This window comes from Tiliqua scincoides, chromosome 2 (genome assembly GCF_035046505.1).
Source record: "Tiliqua scincoides isolate rTilSci1 chromosome 2, rTilSci1.hap2, whole genome shotgun sequence".
Lineage (NCBI taxonomy): Eukaryota > Metazoa > Chordata > Lepidosauria > Squamata > Scincidae > Tiliqua > Tiliqua scincoides.
The window spans coordinates 7524455-7543023 of NC_089822.1; the positions used below are offsets into that span (position 1 = coordinate 7524455).

The 18569-nt window shown below is 45.5% G+C and overlaps 1 protein-coding gene across 2 annotated transcripts in view; it reads right to left on the reverse strand.

Moving 5' to 3' along the window:
- Nucleotides 1–15052: 15052 nt before the first annotated feature.
- Nucleotides 15053–18569, reverse strand: part of DYM (dymeclin) — a 218900-nt gene continuing 215383 nt past the window's right edge. For both annotated transcript variants that reach the window (XM_066615843.1, XM_066615842.1), the window contains one exon: nt 15053–17380. In XM_066615843.1, the coding sequence (XP_066471940.1) occupies nt 17231–17380 (150 nt within the window). In that variant the 3' untranslated portion in view covers nt 15053–17230. The remainder of the gene's footprint in view (nt 17381–18569) is intronic.

An 18569-nucleotide genomic window follows, 5' to 3' on the forward strand; every position in this document is an offset into this window, starting at 1 on the left:
ACCCTAAACCCCACGCACCCCATGAGGTTAACGGACCGTGGCGAGGCAACACCTTACTGGCTGGGGACTGCCCAGCTTAAGGCGGGCGGTAGCTGCCCAATGAGATGCAATGATCTCTCCCACCGTCGGAAGCAGCCCCTGGCGTCATGCTCTACGCCAATCGAGCAAAGACTTATAACCGGTAAACTGCTGCTTCCCGTGTTGTGCCGACGCCGTATGGCGAAGTTGGAGTGTCCTCTCCAGTGCGCGAAGCCTGGGTAAAGAAGGTATGGAGGATAGGCTGTTACCCATGCAGCAAATCCCCCCTCTCCACGTCGCTGGAATGGTCCAATGGAAAGGCAGAAGCCAATACGGTTGGTTCCAGCGGCGTCGCAGGAGTTGCCAGAACGTGACTGTGTTCAGCCATGAACTGCCTAAGGGACTCCGGCTCCTGATTTTGCCTCGAGGTTGACTCCTGAAGCCTTTTCCAGAACTGGATGTAGCCACAAGGCAGTGGAGGTTTGAGGTCAGAGTTTCCTTCTCTTAGATGAGCTGCCTTCCTAGGCTGACGAGTCCCATCTACCCGGTGGCTGTTTAGTCGCCTCTTACGACAAGTACAGCCAAACTGAGAGCCTATTCTTAGCCCCAGCCCCCAGGGGCTAAAAAGACATAGTGGAAGACATAGTGGAAAGCTAAAAAGCTAAAAAGACATAGTTAAAAAGACATAGTGGAAATGGAAAAGGTGCAAAAGAGAGCAACTAAGATGTATTACTGGGCTGGGGCACCTTACTTATGAGTAAAGGCTACGGCGTTTGGGCCTCTTCAGCCTAGAAAAGAGACGCCTGAGGGGGGACATGATTGAGACATACAAAATTATGCATGGGAAGGATAAAGTGGATAGAGAGATGCTCTTTACACTCTCACATAACACCAGAACCAGGGGACATCCACTAAAATTGAGTGTTGGGAGGGTTAGGACAGAGAAAAGAAAATATTTCTTTACTCAGCGTGTGGTTGGTCTGTGGAACTCCTTGCCACAGGATGTGGTGACGGCATCTGGCCTGGATGCCTTTAAAAGGGGATTGGACAAGTTTCTGGAGGAAAAATCCATTACGGGTTACAAGCCATGATGTGTATGTGCTACCTCCTGATTTTAGAAATGGGCTATGTCAGAATGCCAGTGCAAGGGAGGGCATCAGGATGCAGGTCTCTTGTTATCTGGTGTGCTCCCTGGGGCATTTGGTGGGCCGCTGTGAGATACAGGAAGCTGGACTAGATGGGCCTATGGCCTGATCCAGTGGGGCTGTTCTTATGTTCTTAACTACAATTCCCAGGAAGCCTTGCAGGTCTCTTGTTATCTGGTGTGCTCCCTGGGGCATTTGTTGGGCCGCTGTGAGATACAGGAAGCTAGACTAGACGGGCCTATGGCCTGATCCAGTGGGGTTGTTCTTATGTTCTTATAAATTCCCTGTTGATTTAACAAAGCCAGTCAAGCAATAGAAAAGATAAGGGCCAGAGGCAGTCCCGCTGAGCAATGGAAATCAGTAAGTTGCAAGTCATCAAGAGCGCCACCAGCCCAGGTGGCATGATGGAGGTCAGGAAGCCCAATGCTACCTCCTGACAGCCCAATCCTATGCATGTCTACTCAGAAGTAAGTCCCATTAGAGTCAATGGGGATTACTCCCAGGAAAGTGTGGATAGGATTGGGCTATGAGTTGGTAATACAAAGTCAGTGGTGTGATAGCTCAAGCTTTGAATTGTTGAGGACAGTAATGCTGAACCAGTTTGCTGCAAGGGTGGGGTTAAGAATGCACTGCAGTCCCAATCGTGATTGCTGAAGAAACCACAAGAGATTCTAGTCACATATCTTTTATTTCGTGCCTAGTTTGGCCCTGAAGTCCACCCAGTCTTAGTTCCTTACTATTATTTTTAGTTATTTTACTTACAGAACATTCATCTTTTGCTTCCTTCGTTCAGCACCAACAGAAGCCTGTGTGGTTATTTCCTTTTATAGCCAGGGCATGTTCGAAAGGATGAATCTCTTTAAATGGATTAATCTGATTTGGTTTGGAGGAACACAGCTTGCTGCAGCAGAGAGAGAGAGAGAGAGAGAGAGAGAGAGAGAGAGAGAGAGAGAGAGCAAACTACGGCCCTATTAAAATTATTGTTTTACAAACTTCATCCAAAGTTGCCCAAAGGATATGGAAGCTCATCTGGGCTTTGAAGATGCTCACAGTTCCTCGCAAGACTTGCTTTACAAGCTTCCTGACTGTGAAGCTATTTATGCCCCTCTACTCTTAAGTGGGGAGTGGGAGCCAACCGCAGCCTAGGGGGTTTCGGAGATATTGAGATCAATAATTCCTTGATCACCTATGCTTTGAAGGTTGAAAGGCAGTTTTATAAACAGCAGTTGGCACCTACATGACTCAAGTGAGGAGAAGGAAAAGATTGCAACGTTTAATTCGCATCGCTTGCCAAGAAAACAGATCTCCCCAAAATGGAGCCGTCTGGTCCAGAGAGCCAAACATTCCTGCCCCTTATGCAGTGCAAGATTGGCCAGAGGCAGGAAGTGGGTTCCAGGACTTTGCTCTTGGTTTCCCAGCTGCTCTGAAGGTGGATAGGTCAGCAGGTGATAGCTGAGGCATGTGCAGATCCCTGGTTTAAGCATTGCTCACCTGAGTGGGAGGCATGTTGGGAGGGGGGATCATTTCACTTCCACATTGGGCAGTGGCCTCTGGTGTTCCCCCAGAAAGAACTGTGCATACACCCGGTTTCTGCTTCAGGACCGCTCTTCACCTAAAGTGGGGAGGAAAATTCAAGGCCCTCTGGAAGGGCTGGGACCCATTGCCAGGCCTTCCCTTGCATCCAGAAGTGCTGGCTAAGCAGGGCTGATAAAAGGGAGCAGTCAGGCTGCTGCCAGGCCTGCTGATGACTGGTGGCCCCACAAATTGCTGCCAGACAGGGCTGCTGCTCCTTCATCACTCTACTTCCTCTTCTCCCTCCTCCATTTCTGCCCACCCCCAACTTGGCTCCAGTAGTGTAGCCGGTGGGCAGTGTGGTAAGTATTGCAGGCACCGCACATGTTGCCATCACTGCCCCGAAAGGCTCTGATGGTGAGTGGGAGGGGCCACTTACACAGCACGCTGTGGCATCTGCACTACTTACTTGCTCCCCCACAGGCTATGCTACTGCTTGGCTCCTCTCCATTTACTCCCTGTCTCCTAGGATTGCCATATTACCCAATTGAACTGGGTTTTTATTACAGACTTCAGACACCCCCCATGCATGTTTTGCCCATTAGTCAGCCCAGATTACCCCCTTTCACTTTTTTTAAACCAGTATTGAGGTGCTCTGGATGCCACAATATGAGTAAAGACAGGCTGGATTTTGTGCAGTCGTTCAGTAAGAGTTTCCCTCCCTGAAAAATCAGTGCCCCTCTTTTGCCCCTATTCTTGCCTCTTGAGAATGCCTTACTGAAATTTTGTTTTGTGTGACTGGTGATGGTGTTACGTAGGGCTCTGCTCGCCACCCCGGTTTACTAAAGTCAAACCTCTGACATTGCAATCTTAAGCATCTTTATTCAGAAATAGGTTGGCAGTGGGATTTACTCTCATGCAAGTGTGCACAGGATAGCAGCCTGGCAGGTGTGCACATGCAGGTGAATGTAGACATGATGTCGTGCATGTCTGACAGCTTCAGTTGCTGCTGTGGTATAATTTGGACTGTCGATAACATTATTTCTAGGACAGTGACGTTTTCCTACTAGTTCTCTTGGCAAGCCGATAGTTTCCTTTGGTTGTAAATCAGAGGAGGTCAGAATATTGCAGGGGAAAGGAACTGACAGCAAGGCCTTCAACAAAATATTACAGTGGAGGGAATGAGACTTGCAAAGTAGACTTTGGTTTAAGGGTGTGTTTCAAATGTGGGTTCCTGTTTTCATTTGTAGTGGAGGGTATGTCAAAATCTGAGATAAAAGTGCCCCTTAAGTGCGCTTGCACCAAAAACTGCATGTAACAAGGAACAGCCATGCCTAAGAAGAGGAAGAAAACAGGGACATGCAGTGGGTAGGGAGGCAGGTGAGGCCTTTGAAAAGCAGCAGCACCACTGTGAGAGGCATGCAAGCTCTCACAACCCCCGTGCTCTGCGCATGGTGGTATATACTAGCATGGCATACAGCATGCTATGGTAGCATGGTATATAATACAATAATACATTAAAAATAAAATACTCATTGAAATGAATGGGAATCCACCTGAAACTGGTTTGTGACCCACCTACTGGGTCCTGACCCACAGTTTGAGAAACACGGTTCTGTTTTATTCCCTAAGAATATACAGTATCTCCATCCACTGAATTACTGACCGGGAATCAATCTACTTCCATACATATTATTAGGTGTTGGCAAACAGTTCTTTTTATGTTTTCTCAGCGCTAGATGGTAATTTCCTCTCTCCTGGCCTATGAACTGCTGAAATTGCTATACTCTGAGTCAGACCGTTGGCCTCTCCATTGGTCTATCCAATCCAATAGTCTGAAAAACACAGTGGCTCCTATGGTCTTTCCTGGCCTGGCTTCCCAGGATCCAGTGCCAGGGATTCACTTTGGGATTTTCTACCTACCGGAGATGTCACCTGTCACTGAGGTATAACATTCCCCCATTGAGTGAGGAAAACATAATTTGTGCCATGAAGACAGCTGGCAACAGCAGTCAGGTCTTTGAATCATGCCTTCATTTCCAGACCTCAGAAGAGGATATTTTATCCATCTCCTAGGTTTCCAGAGTCAGTGCCTCAAAGAGCAATGGCATCCATTGCTTTTGGATGAAGACGCCTGGTCCTTAGTCAGACTTCTTCTAACACTAACCACAATATGACACCACCTAGTGGACACTTCAGGAGGCTCATAAATGGAGCATGACTGAGTGAGCCATTCCCTCTTGTCTGTCCCCAGCAACTGAATAAGGAGATCTCGTTTTTTGCTATTGTGACCAAGGCCACTGACAGACCTACTCTCCCGAATTAGACTTCTCTAAAGCCCGCTAAGCTCATCATTATCACCACCGCTTGCTATTTATAGGACCATCTCAACTGTACATGGATAGAACACACAACCTAGAAAAGAACATGAGATAAAAGTGGAAGGGGCTTGAAAGCTGGCGGTGCTTGGGAACTTGGAACCTGCTGGGTGAGACTCAAAAGTAACCAAAAAGAGTTACATCAAAACCTACAGAACAGTTAGTAATAAGAAATAGAACACAATTGAGGGCAAAAAAAGAGAAAATAAACAGGACTTTAAGCATTCTAAAAAGAGGCGAAAGAGGAGGTATTTGAGTAGGGAGGGACTTCAACATGTAATGTGCTGTGGGTGAAGCCATGTCAGGGTGTGGATGTTCATGGACAGCGCAATCCTATTTTAAGTTTCCCTGCATTTATGCAGTGGGGCCAGTGTGGCTTGCATTGTATCCCTCAGTTTGTGCAGTCTGGAGGTCTCCTTGAAGAAAGGGAACATTAGAGCCATGGCCATGGGGTTAGCAGACCTGCACCTGATAAATTGCTGGCTCATGTTTGAGTGGAGCCATGTTGGCGGATCTGGCCCAGGAAGGACTGGGGATTTTGGAAAGACAGGCTTCTCCCACAAAAGACTGATATCGGTTAATGTGGTGATTTTCAAACTTTTTCATTTTATGGCACACTGACATGGCACTAAAATTTTCAGAGCACACCACCACTTTTTTTCAACAATTTACAAGGCACACTGCACTGCTAGTAGGGGTCTCATCCCCAATGACCCTACTAATAAATTACCCTCCCCCAAACTTCTGTGGCATATCTGTGGACAATTTGTGGTGCACCAATGTGCTGTAACACACTAGTTGAAAACTGCAGAGTTAAGGATTCCCATTTCCACATTGCCCTCTCTGTATACCCATGTCATTGTTGGTGAGGTTGATGGTGGTCACAGGACTTCTAGTGCTAAAACTATAGAACTCTCTGTCCAGACGTGTCTTCTTTACTGTCTTTTGGGTGCCAGACAAATTCATTCTGATCTCTTTATGTTATGCTTTTAATGGTATTTAATAGCCTTTTATGATAAATGGTTTCCCCTCCCTCCCTTGTAATGGTTTGATGCCATTTTATGGGGTTCTTAATTGCTGGTACCTGTTTTTATTATTTTATTTGTAGCCTGCCTTGGAGCAAATGCAAAAAGTGGAAGACATCAGTCATGAAACAATTTTATAAACAATTTATAAAAAGGGCCTCAGCCTTCACACAATGCATATAATTGAAGGAATTTGCTGCAGGGAGAGGTGATGATGGCCACTCACTGAGATGGCTAGGAAAGGGGCTTAACTCAATTCACAGAGAACAGGTTGATCACTGGGGGCCTTTTGGAGGCTGAAAGGTGGGATAAAAAAATCCAGAATAAATAGATAAATGTTAGCTCATGATGGCTATGTTGAACCTCCAGATTCAGTGGGCATATACCTCTAAAGCAGTGATTTTCAACATTTTACTTCTCAAGGCACACTGACACAGTGTAAGAATTGTCAAGGCACACCATCAGTTTTTTGACAATTGACAAGGCACACTGTGGTGCTGGCAAGGGGATCACATCCCCCAATGGCCCTATTAATAAACAACATTCCCCCAAACTCCTGTGGCACACCTGTGGACCATTCGCAGCACACCAATGTGCCATGGCACACTGGTTGAAAATTGCTGCTCTAAAGGCTAGACAACAGAAATGGAGGGCTACTGTAATTGGAGGACAATGGCAAGGGGGGCCTATTGTATTCGTGTTTGGCTAGTGGGCTTACCCAGGGGCCTCTTGTTGGCCAACGTGGGCAGCAGGATGCTGTCTAAACCTTATGAGGAAAGGTTATGGCGTTTGGGCCTCTTCTGCCTAGAAAAGAGACGCCTGAGGGGGGACATGATTGAGACATACAAAATTATGCAGGGGATGGACAGAGTGGATAGGGAGATGCTCTTTACACTCTCACATAACACCAGAACCAGGGGACATCCACTAAAATTGAGTGTTGGGAGAGTTAGGACAGACAAAAGAAAATATTTCTTTACTCAGCGTGTGGTTGGTCTGTGGAACTCCTTGCCACAGGATGTGGTGATGGCATCTGGCCTGGACACCTTTAAAAGGGGATTGGAAAAGTTTCTGGAGGAAAAATCCATTACGGGTTACAAGCCATGATGTGCATGTACAACCTCCTGATTTTAGAAATAGGCTCTGTCAGAATGCCAGATGCAAGGGAGGGCGCCAGAATGAGGTCTCTTGTTATCTGGTGTGCTCCCTGGGGCATTTGGTGGGCTGCTGTGAGATACAGGAAGCTGGACTAGATGGGCCTATAGCCTGATCCAGTGGGGCTTTTCTTATGTTCTTATCTAGCAGGGCTCTTTTGATGTTCTTATGTTAATCCTGCTCCCAAGCAAGTGTCTTTGAAAAAAAAGGTAAAAAGAAAAAGCCCTGATTCAGCAGTGCCCCAAAGGCATTTTCAAGCACCTTCAGCTTATGAAAATAAAATCAGAGGCCATTGTGCCTTCACAGAGACATCATCTTCTCCTCCCATCTATTTGGCCTGTGTGGTGAAATCTCCCACAGAGGAATGGCCTCTTTCGAATCTCTCCCCTTTCCCACAATATTATGTATATTTAAAACTTGGTTGGGAGCTCAAGGCAGACATTCCATAAATAGTTACTGTTTACCCACCTACTTTGACAGCCTCTTGTTCTGTACACAGAATGATTCCAACACTTTATTTGGACGTAGCCCAAGCAGAGGAGGTGATTTCTTGAATGAGACCAACTTACGGCTAGGGAAATTCGTGCAAGATGTTTCAAACCTCTTTTTGGCTGACATTTCCAATGAGACAGTTAACACTTTGGCAGGTACATAATCTAACAGGCCTAAAATGATCAAGAACCTTTCCTTTGAAGAAAGATTACAGTATTTTGGGGAAGGGGGGGTTCGAAAAAAAGAATGATCGTGTGGGCAATTATAAGATATAAAAGAATTCATGGGTAGGCAGAGTGGATAAGAGACTTTTTTTCTCTCCCAGTACTGGAATTTGGAGTTGCCCAATTAAGTAGATGTTCTCAGTGTACTGCCAGTCATGATTAAGCACTACTTTGTACAATGAGAAGTTAATATATAGAACTTACTACCACAAGACGGCGACCATCTCTGCTTTAGACATCTTTTTAAAAGATTAGGGAAATTCATGGAGAATACATTCAGCAACAGCTGTTAACCATTTGAAATAACCGAGCCTCCAATGTCAGTGGCAATAGGCTTCCTAGTACTAGATGCTGGGGGCAGACAAGGCGGGGTGGTCACCCCCTTCATACCCTAACTTGTAAGCACTCTCAAAGTCATCCAGTTGGCTGTGATGGCAGACAGATGTCTGAACCCCAGGAAAGAGGAGCAAAGGCCTGGTCCAGTAAGCCAGCGGTCTTAAAACCAAAGGCTGATTTCAAAAGTGGAGATGTGTTTAAGCCTGACTCCCATGATAGCTGTGCCTCACTTCATTGCAGCCTACAATGTTGAATGTAAAGCAATTACAACTATAATTGTTATAAAATTGGTGCCCAGGCTCCAGGGCAGGAGGTCTGGCTCAGTTGGTAGAGCTGCCGCCTTGTATGCCTGAAGATCTGAGGCAGCCAGTTCAAAACAACCGGAAGTACCTGAGAACTGACGACACGCTGATATACTGATGAGCTGACCCTTGGTGGCAGAGAGGAGTTGTCCTCAAGTGGAGTGTGGGAGGCGAAGGGCCAGACCGGGAAGGAACCCAGCTGGAACGAGGAGTTCTATGAGACTAGAACTATTCAATTGTAAAAATACAGCCTGCCTATGTAAACCGCCTTGGATTAAAGTCTGAGGAGAAACCTGACGACCAAAGAAAGGCGGTATATAAATACCTGTATAAATAAATTAATTAATTAAGGTTGCTGTATTAGGGTAATTTTTGCCTGCTTTGCTCATTAGCCAGCCTAGTTTGTCAACTGGCTTCTAAAACCCAGTACTGAGGTGGTCCGGAAGTGGTGGTATGAGCCAAAAGCAATACATTGGGAAGAAGTGAGAATGTGCTTTCTCCCCTTCTCATAAACATGGCCCTGAGAGCCATGCATTTAGTAGACTGAGGACAGAACTTGCCAGTTTCTATATGAAGCTATGTATTTTTTTCCTCCTTTGGGGAGTGTTTGTGATTGAACAGTCCCTTGGTCCAGGCAAGTATTTGGAGTTCATTCACAGGACTTATATTGGGGCTCAGGGACGGGGAGGATTTTCAAAAGCAGTGGGCAGCAGACCGCCTGTGGCCTTCTGCAGAGGAGGAACCTCAGCAATACACCCTGCATTTTGTTGAGACCCTTTTGCTGACCTAGTTTCGTTTTCAAGACTCCCTGGCATGCGACAGCACTGGCGACAAGAGCGATAAGGGAGCCCAGACAGAGGAAGACCGCAAAACACAAAGAAACAAAACACAACAAAAAAAGGCAGAAGAAACTCAAGAGAACTATTGATACAACCAGGAACTCATTAAAAAAAATGTCTGGCAGAATTCAACAGTTTTCCCTGAAAAGGTCACAGCTGTGTGAAAGCAACAAGAATTACAGCCCAATCCGATCCAGTGCAGGAGTGGTGGCTCTATATGGATCATGTGCTGGATCCGGGCATGCTGGATGTCTCCTTGGGCAAAGGGGACATTTGTTCCCTTCCCCAAGTAAAGCCCCTGCTCAGTGGAGCTTCTTGAGTCACACCCATACGTCTGTTCTGACCAAATGCAAATATTGAAATACTTTTGTTTATTGTTGGAGTTGTTTATTTAAAGGGCCTGGGCAGCCCCGAGGTGGTGCTCATGTAATCTGCACGCATAAGGAGCGGAGCAGGTGGGTCTGAAGTGACTCAACTAGGTAGGGCACTGCCTGGAACTGTGTGAGTGCCTTCCTAGGGTCCTTTCCTGGCTAAAAATACAGCTTCGCCCTCCGAGCTGAAGGAGCCCTCCTGTTTCGCAAAGGAGGAAGGGAACAAGTTAGAAGAGGCAGGAGGCGGACAGATGTTTCCAGTTTAAATCTCTAACTCATAAGAGGCAGTTTTGTTCTCTGGAAAAAAGCTTTCATTTCACAGTTAATGTAATTTTTTAAAAACCAAAATCATGACTCTTCCTTCCCCCCCCCCCCAGTTGCCGAGATTCTTTTGATGGAATTGCCGCTCATCAATAGACAGCACAGGAAGATGTTCCCAGGAGGGTGTTGGGCACCTGGGTGGGCTCATTATCTGTTCATTAATTACTGAGTCCAGCATCCCTGCTGAAGTCCTAAAGTGCTGCAAAGAGACCATCGTCACTGAGCTGGATGAAATCCTCTGTCTCTGCTGGAGAGAAGGTGGAGTACCTCAAGACATGAGGGATGCAAACATCATCATGCTGTACAAGAACAAAGGCGACAGGGGTGACTGCAACAACTACCGCGGCATCTCTCTCCTTAGTGTAGTAGGAAAGCTGTTTGCCCGAGTTGCACTAAAGAGGCTCCAGGTACTTGCAGAGAGCGTCTATCCAGAATCACAGTGCGGATTCCGAGCCAACAGGTCCACCACTGATATGGTATTCTCGCTTAGACAACTGCAGGAGAAATGCAGGGAATGACAGCCACTCTTTATAGCCTTCATAGATCTCACAAAGGCTTTCGACCTGGTCAGCAGGGACGGCCTCTTCAAGATTCTCCCCAAGATTGGATGCCCACCCAGGCTTCTCAGCATCATCAGATCTTTCCACAAGGACATGAAAGGCACTGTTGTCTTCGATGGCTCCACATCAGACCCTTTTGACATCTGAAGCGGAGTGAAGCAGGGCTGTGTTCTTGCACCAACCTTGTTTGGGATTTTCTTCGCTGTCCTGCTGAAGCAGGCCTTTGGAACTGCAACAGAAGGCATCTATCTCCGGACCAGATCAGACGGAAAGCTCTTCAACCTCTCCAGACTGAGAGCAAAATCCAAAGTCCAGCTGAAATGTCTGCGTGACTTCCTCTTTGCCGACGATGCAGCTGTCACTACCCACTCTGCCAAAGATCTCCAGCAGCTCATGGATCGTTTTAGCAAGGCCTGCCAAGATTTTGGACTGACGATCAGCCTGAAGAAAACACAAGTCATGGTTCAGGATGTGGACTTACCTCCCTGCATTACAAGCTCTGCGCATGAACTGGAGGTTGTTCATGACTTTGTGTACCTTGGCTCAATGATCTCCGACACTCTTTCTCTCGATACCGAGCTAAACAAACGCATCGGTAAAGCAGCTACCACGTTTTCCAGACTCACAAAGAGAGTCTGGTCCAACAAGAAGCTGACAGAACATACTAAGATTCAGGTCTACAGAGCTTGCGTCCTGAGTACACTTCTGTACTGCAGCAAGTCATGGACTCTTCACTCACAACAGGAGAGGAAACTGAACGCTTTCCACATGCACTGCCTCCGACACATCCTCAGCATCACCTGGCAGGACAAAGTTCCAAACAACACAGTCCTGGAACGAGCTGGAATCCCTAGCACGTATGCACTGCTGAAACAGAGGCGCCTGCATTGGCTCGGTCATGTTGTGAGAATGGATGATGGCCGGATCCCAAAGGATCTCCTCTATGGAGAACTTGTGCAAGGAAAGCGCCCTACAGGTAGACCACAGCTGCGATACAAGGACATCTGCAAGAGGAATCTGAAGGCCTTAGGAGTGGACCTCAACAGGTGGGAAACCGTGGCCTCTGAGCGGCCCACTTGGAGGCAGGCTGTGCAGCATGGCCTTTCCCAGTCTGCAGATACACTTGGCCAACAGTCTGAGGCAAAGAGGCAAAGAAGGAAGGCCCATAGCCAGGGAGACAGACCAGGGACACACTACACTTGCTCCCAGTGTGGAAGGGATTGTCACTCCCGAATCGGCCTTTTCAGCCACACTAGATGCTGTTCCAGAACCACCATCCAGAGCGCGATACCATAGTCTTCCGAGACTGAAGGTTGCCAACAACAATTACTGAGTCCAGTAAGAAAAGGACTTTGTTTGTAAGATGGATGATGGTTCAAAGCTCCTTTTCAAGGATAAATGTGGAGAGAAAAATGCTTTTTGCACCCCAGAAATGTTTTCATGGGAGGAATCTGTGTGATCCTTGTCCACTAGAGATTTGGTTGGCAGTAACACGAGTGGGCTCTTTTCTGTTGTGGGGCCTAGCCCATAGAACTCTCTGCCATGGGAGGTTTAATAAGCTCCCACACTGCCAATGTTGTGGAGGGGGGAGGAAAGCTTGATTTTAGGTTAGTTGGTTCATGCTCTGTATTTCTGGTTATGCTGTGTGCTTGCTGCTGTTTTAATTTTGTTTTTCATGATCTCTGATTGATTTTCTGTCAATTGTTTTGTTTTTAAATTGATTGTGGGCTGCTTTGGGTGTCACCAAATGGAGAGGAAAGGTGGAGTGCGAAACTTTATATAAATAAAATCTGGTGTGTTGACTGCCACAGAAAGAATACCAAGAGGGTCCCAATCAAATTTCACTGCAGCCTAGAATCAACTGGATGAGCCTTAGGTAAGCTTCTCTCAGGTCTCCAGTGGCAATGTGAGGGTGATGCTGGCCTACCTTACAAGGCTGTTGTAAGGATTGCCAAGGTATTGTACGAGACAGGAGATTCAGGACAGAACAAAGCATAAAATTCATGATTCATGGAATTGCTGCTACAGGCTGTGGTCATAGCCAGTGGCTTAAGTCCTTTTAAAAGTGGTTACACACAATCATGAACAAATTTGTGAATGACTATTAGTCATGGTGGCTAGATGGAACCTGCATGGGCAAAGGCAGCATCTCCCTGAATAACAGTTGCTGGGAGCTTTCCTGCCCTGTTTGTGAGCTTCTTACAGGCACTTGGTGGGCCACCTTGGGAAACAAAGTTTTCGTAGAGCATCTTATACAAGCAGAGCTGGAACTGAGCCAACCCTGTTCACTAAAGCATGCAATCTGTTCCTAAAATATAGGTAGCTGGGCTGTGGCACAGAGAGATGGGGCTGGGCTAGTGATTTTCTTGGGAGGAGTGGGGGGTCTTGTGAGCCCGGCAAGTGCATATAGGATTGCAGCCCAAGGGGTGTTACCAGGAATGCTGTGAAAACATGTGTCCCATGGGTGCACAAGCAAAATCTGTTGTGTGAACAAGGACCAAGGGACATAGCCAATGGCTTGGGACCATGGAAAGTCAAGAAAGTGAGGTTAAAGGTGCTATAACTGGTAACTGTTGTTGTGGGGATAAAATCACAGCAATAGGGAAGAGGAGTGAAAAAAATCAGTGTATTCAACACTAATGACCCAATCTTATACTTACCAGCTGTTGTCTTTGTGCCTCTTCTACTGGTGCTGCTTGCGATAAAGGAACTGTTCCTAGAACAGTTCGGGAACTGCAACTAGTGCAGAAGGCAGTTGTCTTTGTCAGCTTCTTCAGTTTCACTGCTTTTATTATTACTGTTATAGTTTTTAGATGTTGTAAGCAGTCTTGGATGATCTTATTGGGAAAAGGGTGGGGTGGGTAAGTAAGTAAGTAGAATAAGACTTAATATTGTTCTGTAGTACTTTCTGAGTGTGGAAAGTGATTCCCATGTATTATCTTGATCTCATCCTTACAACAACCCTGTAAAGTAACTGCATATACTCCCCACATTGCAGCTGGGAATCGGGGGCTGAGAGGGAATAGACTGCTCCAAAGTGGACACTGCCACACGCTGGCAAAGGCTTCCCTGACTCAGATGGTACTTACTGTTGCACCGGGGAGCCTCTGCAAAGCACCTCCATGTGCTCCCATTCTTCACCGTGTCCAGTTCCTTGTGCCCGGAAATCCGGGCACAAAGCCCGTAGGGGAGTTGGAGGTTAGAAGAGGCTGGATGCGGTGGAGAATGGGGACACTTGGAGGTGGTTTACAGAGGCTTGCCAGTGGAACGGTAAGCACTGTTCACACAGGGGAGGGCTTGGGAAGGGCTCTAGATCTGGCCTGCAGGCCAGAATCTGGAGGGCTCTGGCTTAAGGCACCTCATGGGTTCTGAGGCAAGATTCAAACTGGAAATTTCTGATGTGTACCTTTCAGTCCAATCCATTACCTCACCCCCCCACCAATGCAGTGGCACCAAAATGGTGACCGCTGCATCCTATGGTGGTGAGGTAGTCCAGGGGGTCTCCTCAAAGTAAGGCTGCCCCCCGTATAACCTCCTGCCACCCCTCTCAATGACTTACCCTTTGTTGACCAGTGTCTGCGGGAAAAGCCACCGGAGTGGGTGGGAAGGCGCAGGCCTTCCTGTCGGTGCTTCTGAAAACATGCAGAGTGGCGCTGTGTCAAAGCACTTTTTTGTGACTCGTGCTGCTTTATAGCACTCATACAATTGGGTTCCAAATCTTGGTCAGTACACCACTTCTCACATTGAGACAAGGACCTGCTCTCCAGTCTTGTTGGCTAAAAGGAAGGGTACAAACGCTTTAAATAAAGAAAAATAAATAAGTGCGGCAGGTGGATATAAGAGATACGGGCTTCTGAGTTGCAGTGCTAATTTTGCAGAATACAGTCCCCATGGAAGTCCGTCTAGTCTCATCACGTGTGTTCCATCTCCAAGTAAAGATGTGGCTTTTTCAGATCTGGGGGAGTGGGCTGGTTTCTAACCAGGATTTGCACTATTGCTGGGAGTGGGGGAGATATTTTTTTCCTGCTGGCTATTGCTGCTACACTATTGCTGTTGTATTATATTGTTTACTTTGCTTGAATGATTTTTGGGTTGTAGCTGTTCAATCTTCTACTGTTAGTTTATTTGGGTTCTTCGCAGAAGAGAAACGAGAAACAAATATTTAACAGGAATGAAGAAATAAATTGCAGTGTGCTGTACCCCCAACTTTTCCTTCTGAGCTGGAGTTCCTCACTCTAATGACAGAATCAATCTTGTTTCTTAAGAGTAATACAAAAGCTAAGGAAAAGGACAGTTCAGGAAGAAAATGCAATCTCGTGTTCTGAGCAAAACTGTTATGTGCAGTCAGGAGGGACTAGAAAGAGTACAAACCACTGCGGGTGTGTTTCCATTTTATTACTACATAGCAAATCTTTCACACAAAGTACTGGAAAGTATTCCCAAAGATGGGGCTTTGTAGATCTGAAAGACAGAGAGGAGTATTCAGAACATACCAGACTGCAGTCTCCAGGACACCAACAGACTTTCATGGTGCCTGAGTCAACTATACAAGGATTAAGTTCAATGTAATAAACCATCTCCTATCTTGGGCCTGGTTCTGCTGTTTCAGTAAAGAGCTGTGACTTCTCCAATTCTACATATGCTTGCCCATAATTAAATGCAAAAGGAAAGATCTGCAGGGAGTAAAACATGCTTCTTTGTGTTCCAACTTAATGTCAATGGGATGGGACAGACTGAAATGTATTGGCTGCTCTTGTCTAGTTCTTGTACAGAGCACTGACAAAAATCTCCTTTGCTGGACAGCATCAGTGAAAGATATTCTCCCCAATCCCATGTGGTCTTCCTAGGGATGTAGAGGGCGAGGTACTTCTGACTGCAGCATCAAGGCTTCCACTAGCAAGATCTTCAACTATTCCAGACAATCTTCAGAATCTCTAATTTAGCAGTCCATCTTTAAATCACTGGCTTTTCTGACTGAGGTGAACAGTCCTCTATTTAAAGGCAAAGCTGTAGACGACACTACAAAAAAGAGGTCACCTTCCTTTGACTGAGATGTTAAAAGTTACAAAGTCAAAATATAGCAAAATGCTATTATTTTAAGTAACTTTTTTATACCTGTACTAAAAACGCTGCTCAGTCTTCATATTGTCACTTTCCCGACATTCTTTCTGTGCACAGTCCTTTAAATGCTCATGCTATGCAGCTCGCTCCTTCCCACTTCGCCCCATAGTTTTATATAAAAATGAAGGTGATTCAAGTTCCAGTTGTGCAGAATAATTACCAGACCTTGCTTATAAACAGGTGAAGGAAAAATTTAACACTTGTTTTTTAGAGAGTGGATTTTTCTGTGCAAGTCTGACCCACTCCTGCATTTTATGTCTTCTCTCCAGTGAAATTACATGCACCACATTCTTTTTTGTAACAGACCATGCTGGGCAAGGCAAGCATATTTTCTCAGTCCCTCTTGCTCTGCAGTCTGGCATGTGCTTCTGTGTACTGGGTAACCACTACAAGCCTACATTCCATGTGAAGAGATGACCTTACATTAAGCATTCCTCCAGTCGCCCATTTGCTGACCATTTCACCAATTGTCTTTAAACCAGGAAGTATGAAAAGCACATCAGAAGACCTTCATTTCAAGAATTCTACATACATCTGACAAAATCTGTTTTTGTGAAAACATGGTGTGTTGCACAGGGCATGTATCTCTATTTTAGGGGAATTTTGTCAGGGGCTTTATCTAAAAGATTTCAAAAAAATTTCTTTGCAAATTTGTTTACTGGGCCCATTTCCATGAAAATGCATAAGCAAATAATGTACATGTCCTGAAGCAGGAACATCTACCGCATTTAAGATGAACACATCTTGGACAGGAGACATTCCTGCTGGGCTGCTCTTAATGCCAATAGATTTTTGTAAGTATTCATAGGAAGAATTCAAATTTTCACACTTTATTGGGAATAATGTCTCCTTGGTGGAAGAATCTCCTTTGAGGGAGGGTCAGCCTTATAAAAATCAAGCATTTATCCTTCCTGCTGCAGTATGAAATATTAATGCACAATAATACAATATTCTTTCAGACAGCTTTTTGTTTAAGTCATGGGGGAGACTCTACTAATTATCATCTAATGATGATTAAATGACATGCCTGCAGTAAACAAAGTAGTGAAATGCAACTAGACCCACAGAAAGCCTGAAAAAAATCAAGCTGCAAATTGCATCTTTTCAAATCAAAATATAATTTTCCCACTTTCACCCATTTTACATTTTTAAAAAAACCTGGCTGCTCATAACATCTCACTTAATGTTTAATATGCCCAGCCCCACTGCCACTGCCAAACCCCTAGTTTTTACAAATATATAAATAAAAGTTAGCATACAATCTGCTCAGTGTCCCCACAATAGTCTGGCTTCAAAGGTGTCCCCTGAAAACAAGGGTGGGATTGAACAATAGCAAAAAACTTCCTTCTTAGTAGGCTTCAGGTGAACAGACACACTGCAGGAGAGGGGGGTGGCCACATGTACACACTAGCTCTGACTCGCCCCTCCCTTTCAGCCAGAATCCATAGTGAAGAGCTGGATGTCTTGCGGATTCCAGTAAAGTGCCACAGCAGAGTTGTACACCAGGGACCAGACATAGGGGATAAAGAACTCCTCAGGTTGCTCCTCCTCCACGTACTTAAACTTCAGCTCTGGAAATTTCTGGAAAAAAGAAAGAAAAAATAATGAGAGAGCAGGTGAGAGCCTGAAGAAAACTAGAAGGAAGCTAACAAATATTTTCATAAGAAGCAATGTTGGTGATAGAATGAGCGCAGGAAAGAATGGATTCCTTAGATATTAAAAAAACCAAGAATGGACTCCTCAGATATAAAAAAACCAAGGGACCCCCACCAGACCTTCCTGGAAAATACTTCACTGCATGACTTGCAAGCTCTTATCTTTTGTCCCCACTTGGCTCCCAGAATACACATTTCTATAGAAGAAGGACAGTTACGTTTCCCTCTAGTCATGCTCACATGTTCCCTAAAAGTGTTTGTGGATGGAATGGGCAGAGAGGAGAAATGAAGAACAGCCTGCGGGTTTTCTGCATCTGTTCCATTCTGTTCTGCATTTTTCACACCATGTTCTTGCAACTATTGTCCCAAATGTATTGTCTCTCTAAGTGCTGGGTGCTCACTGCTTGCGCGACCTGTAAGAACAAATGTGTCTGGAATGCCCTCCCACCCTGCTCCTTATTGGGTCAGAAACTCTCTCTCTCTCTCTCTCGTCCCCTTCTTGATATTTATTCTGCAGTTACCATGACACAGCCAAGTCAGTGATAAGTACAAAAATGGCAGCTATTTGCTTTCTGGCATTCTTGGGGAGACCTACACCTGTTATTTTATGTCCAAAAAGGAAAAAAGCAATTACCTTTTAAGAAAAACAAAAACACCCAAAAATCACTTTTAAATTCTGCTTTTGTCAAGAGCTTGGCAGATGTTCAGATGAAAGCTCCATTTCAGCAATCATTACAGGGAGAAGATGAAATGCATCCCACTGTTATTTATAAGGCTGTGGGCAAGGCTGAGCTGAAACTGCTTCTATGGGACAGAGGCTGGCAAAGAGAGAGGCCTCTGTAGACACAATCAGAAGGCAGACACCTGGGGCCTCACTTCCCAGTCCACAGGTTGTCTTGAGCCACTTTCTTCTGACAACAAGCCTTCTGTTTTTAAATGGTGGGCAGAGAATATGATTGCCTATCTCACAAAGCTGTTGTGAGGACATAGCACTTCTCTCCTAAATGTTTAGAGGTTATTTAAAACCACGATAATAGTGGTTCAGTTAGAATATATACTACAGATTAGAGACTGCACCGTTATGGATGCCACCATTAAGAAGATGCCATATTTTA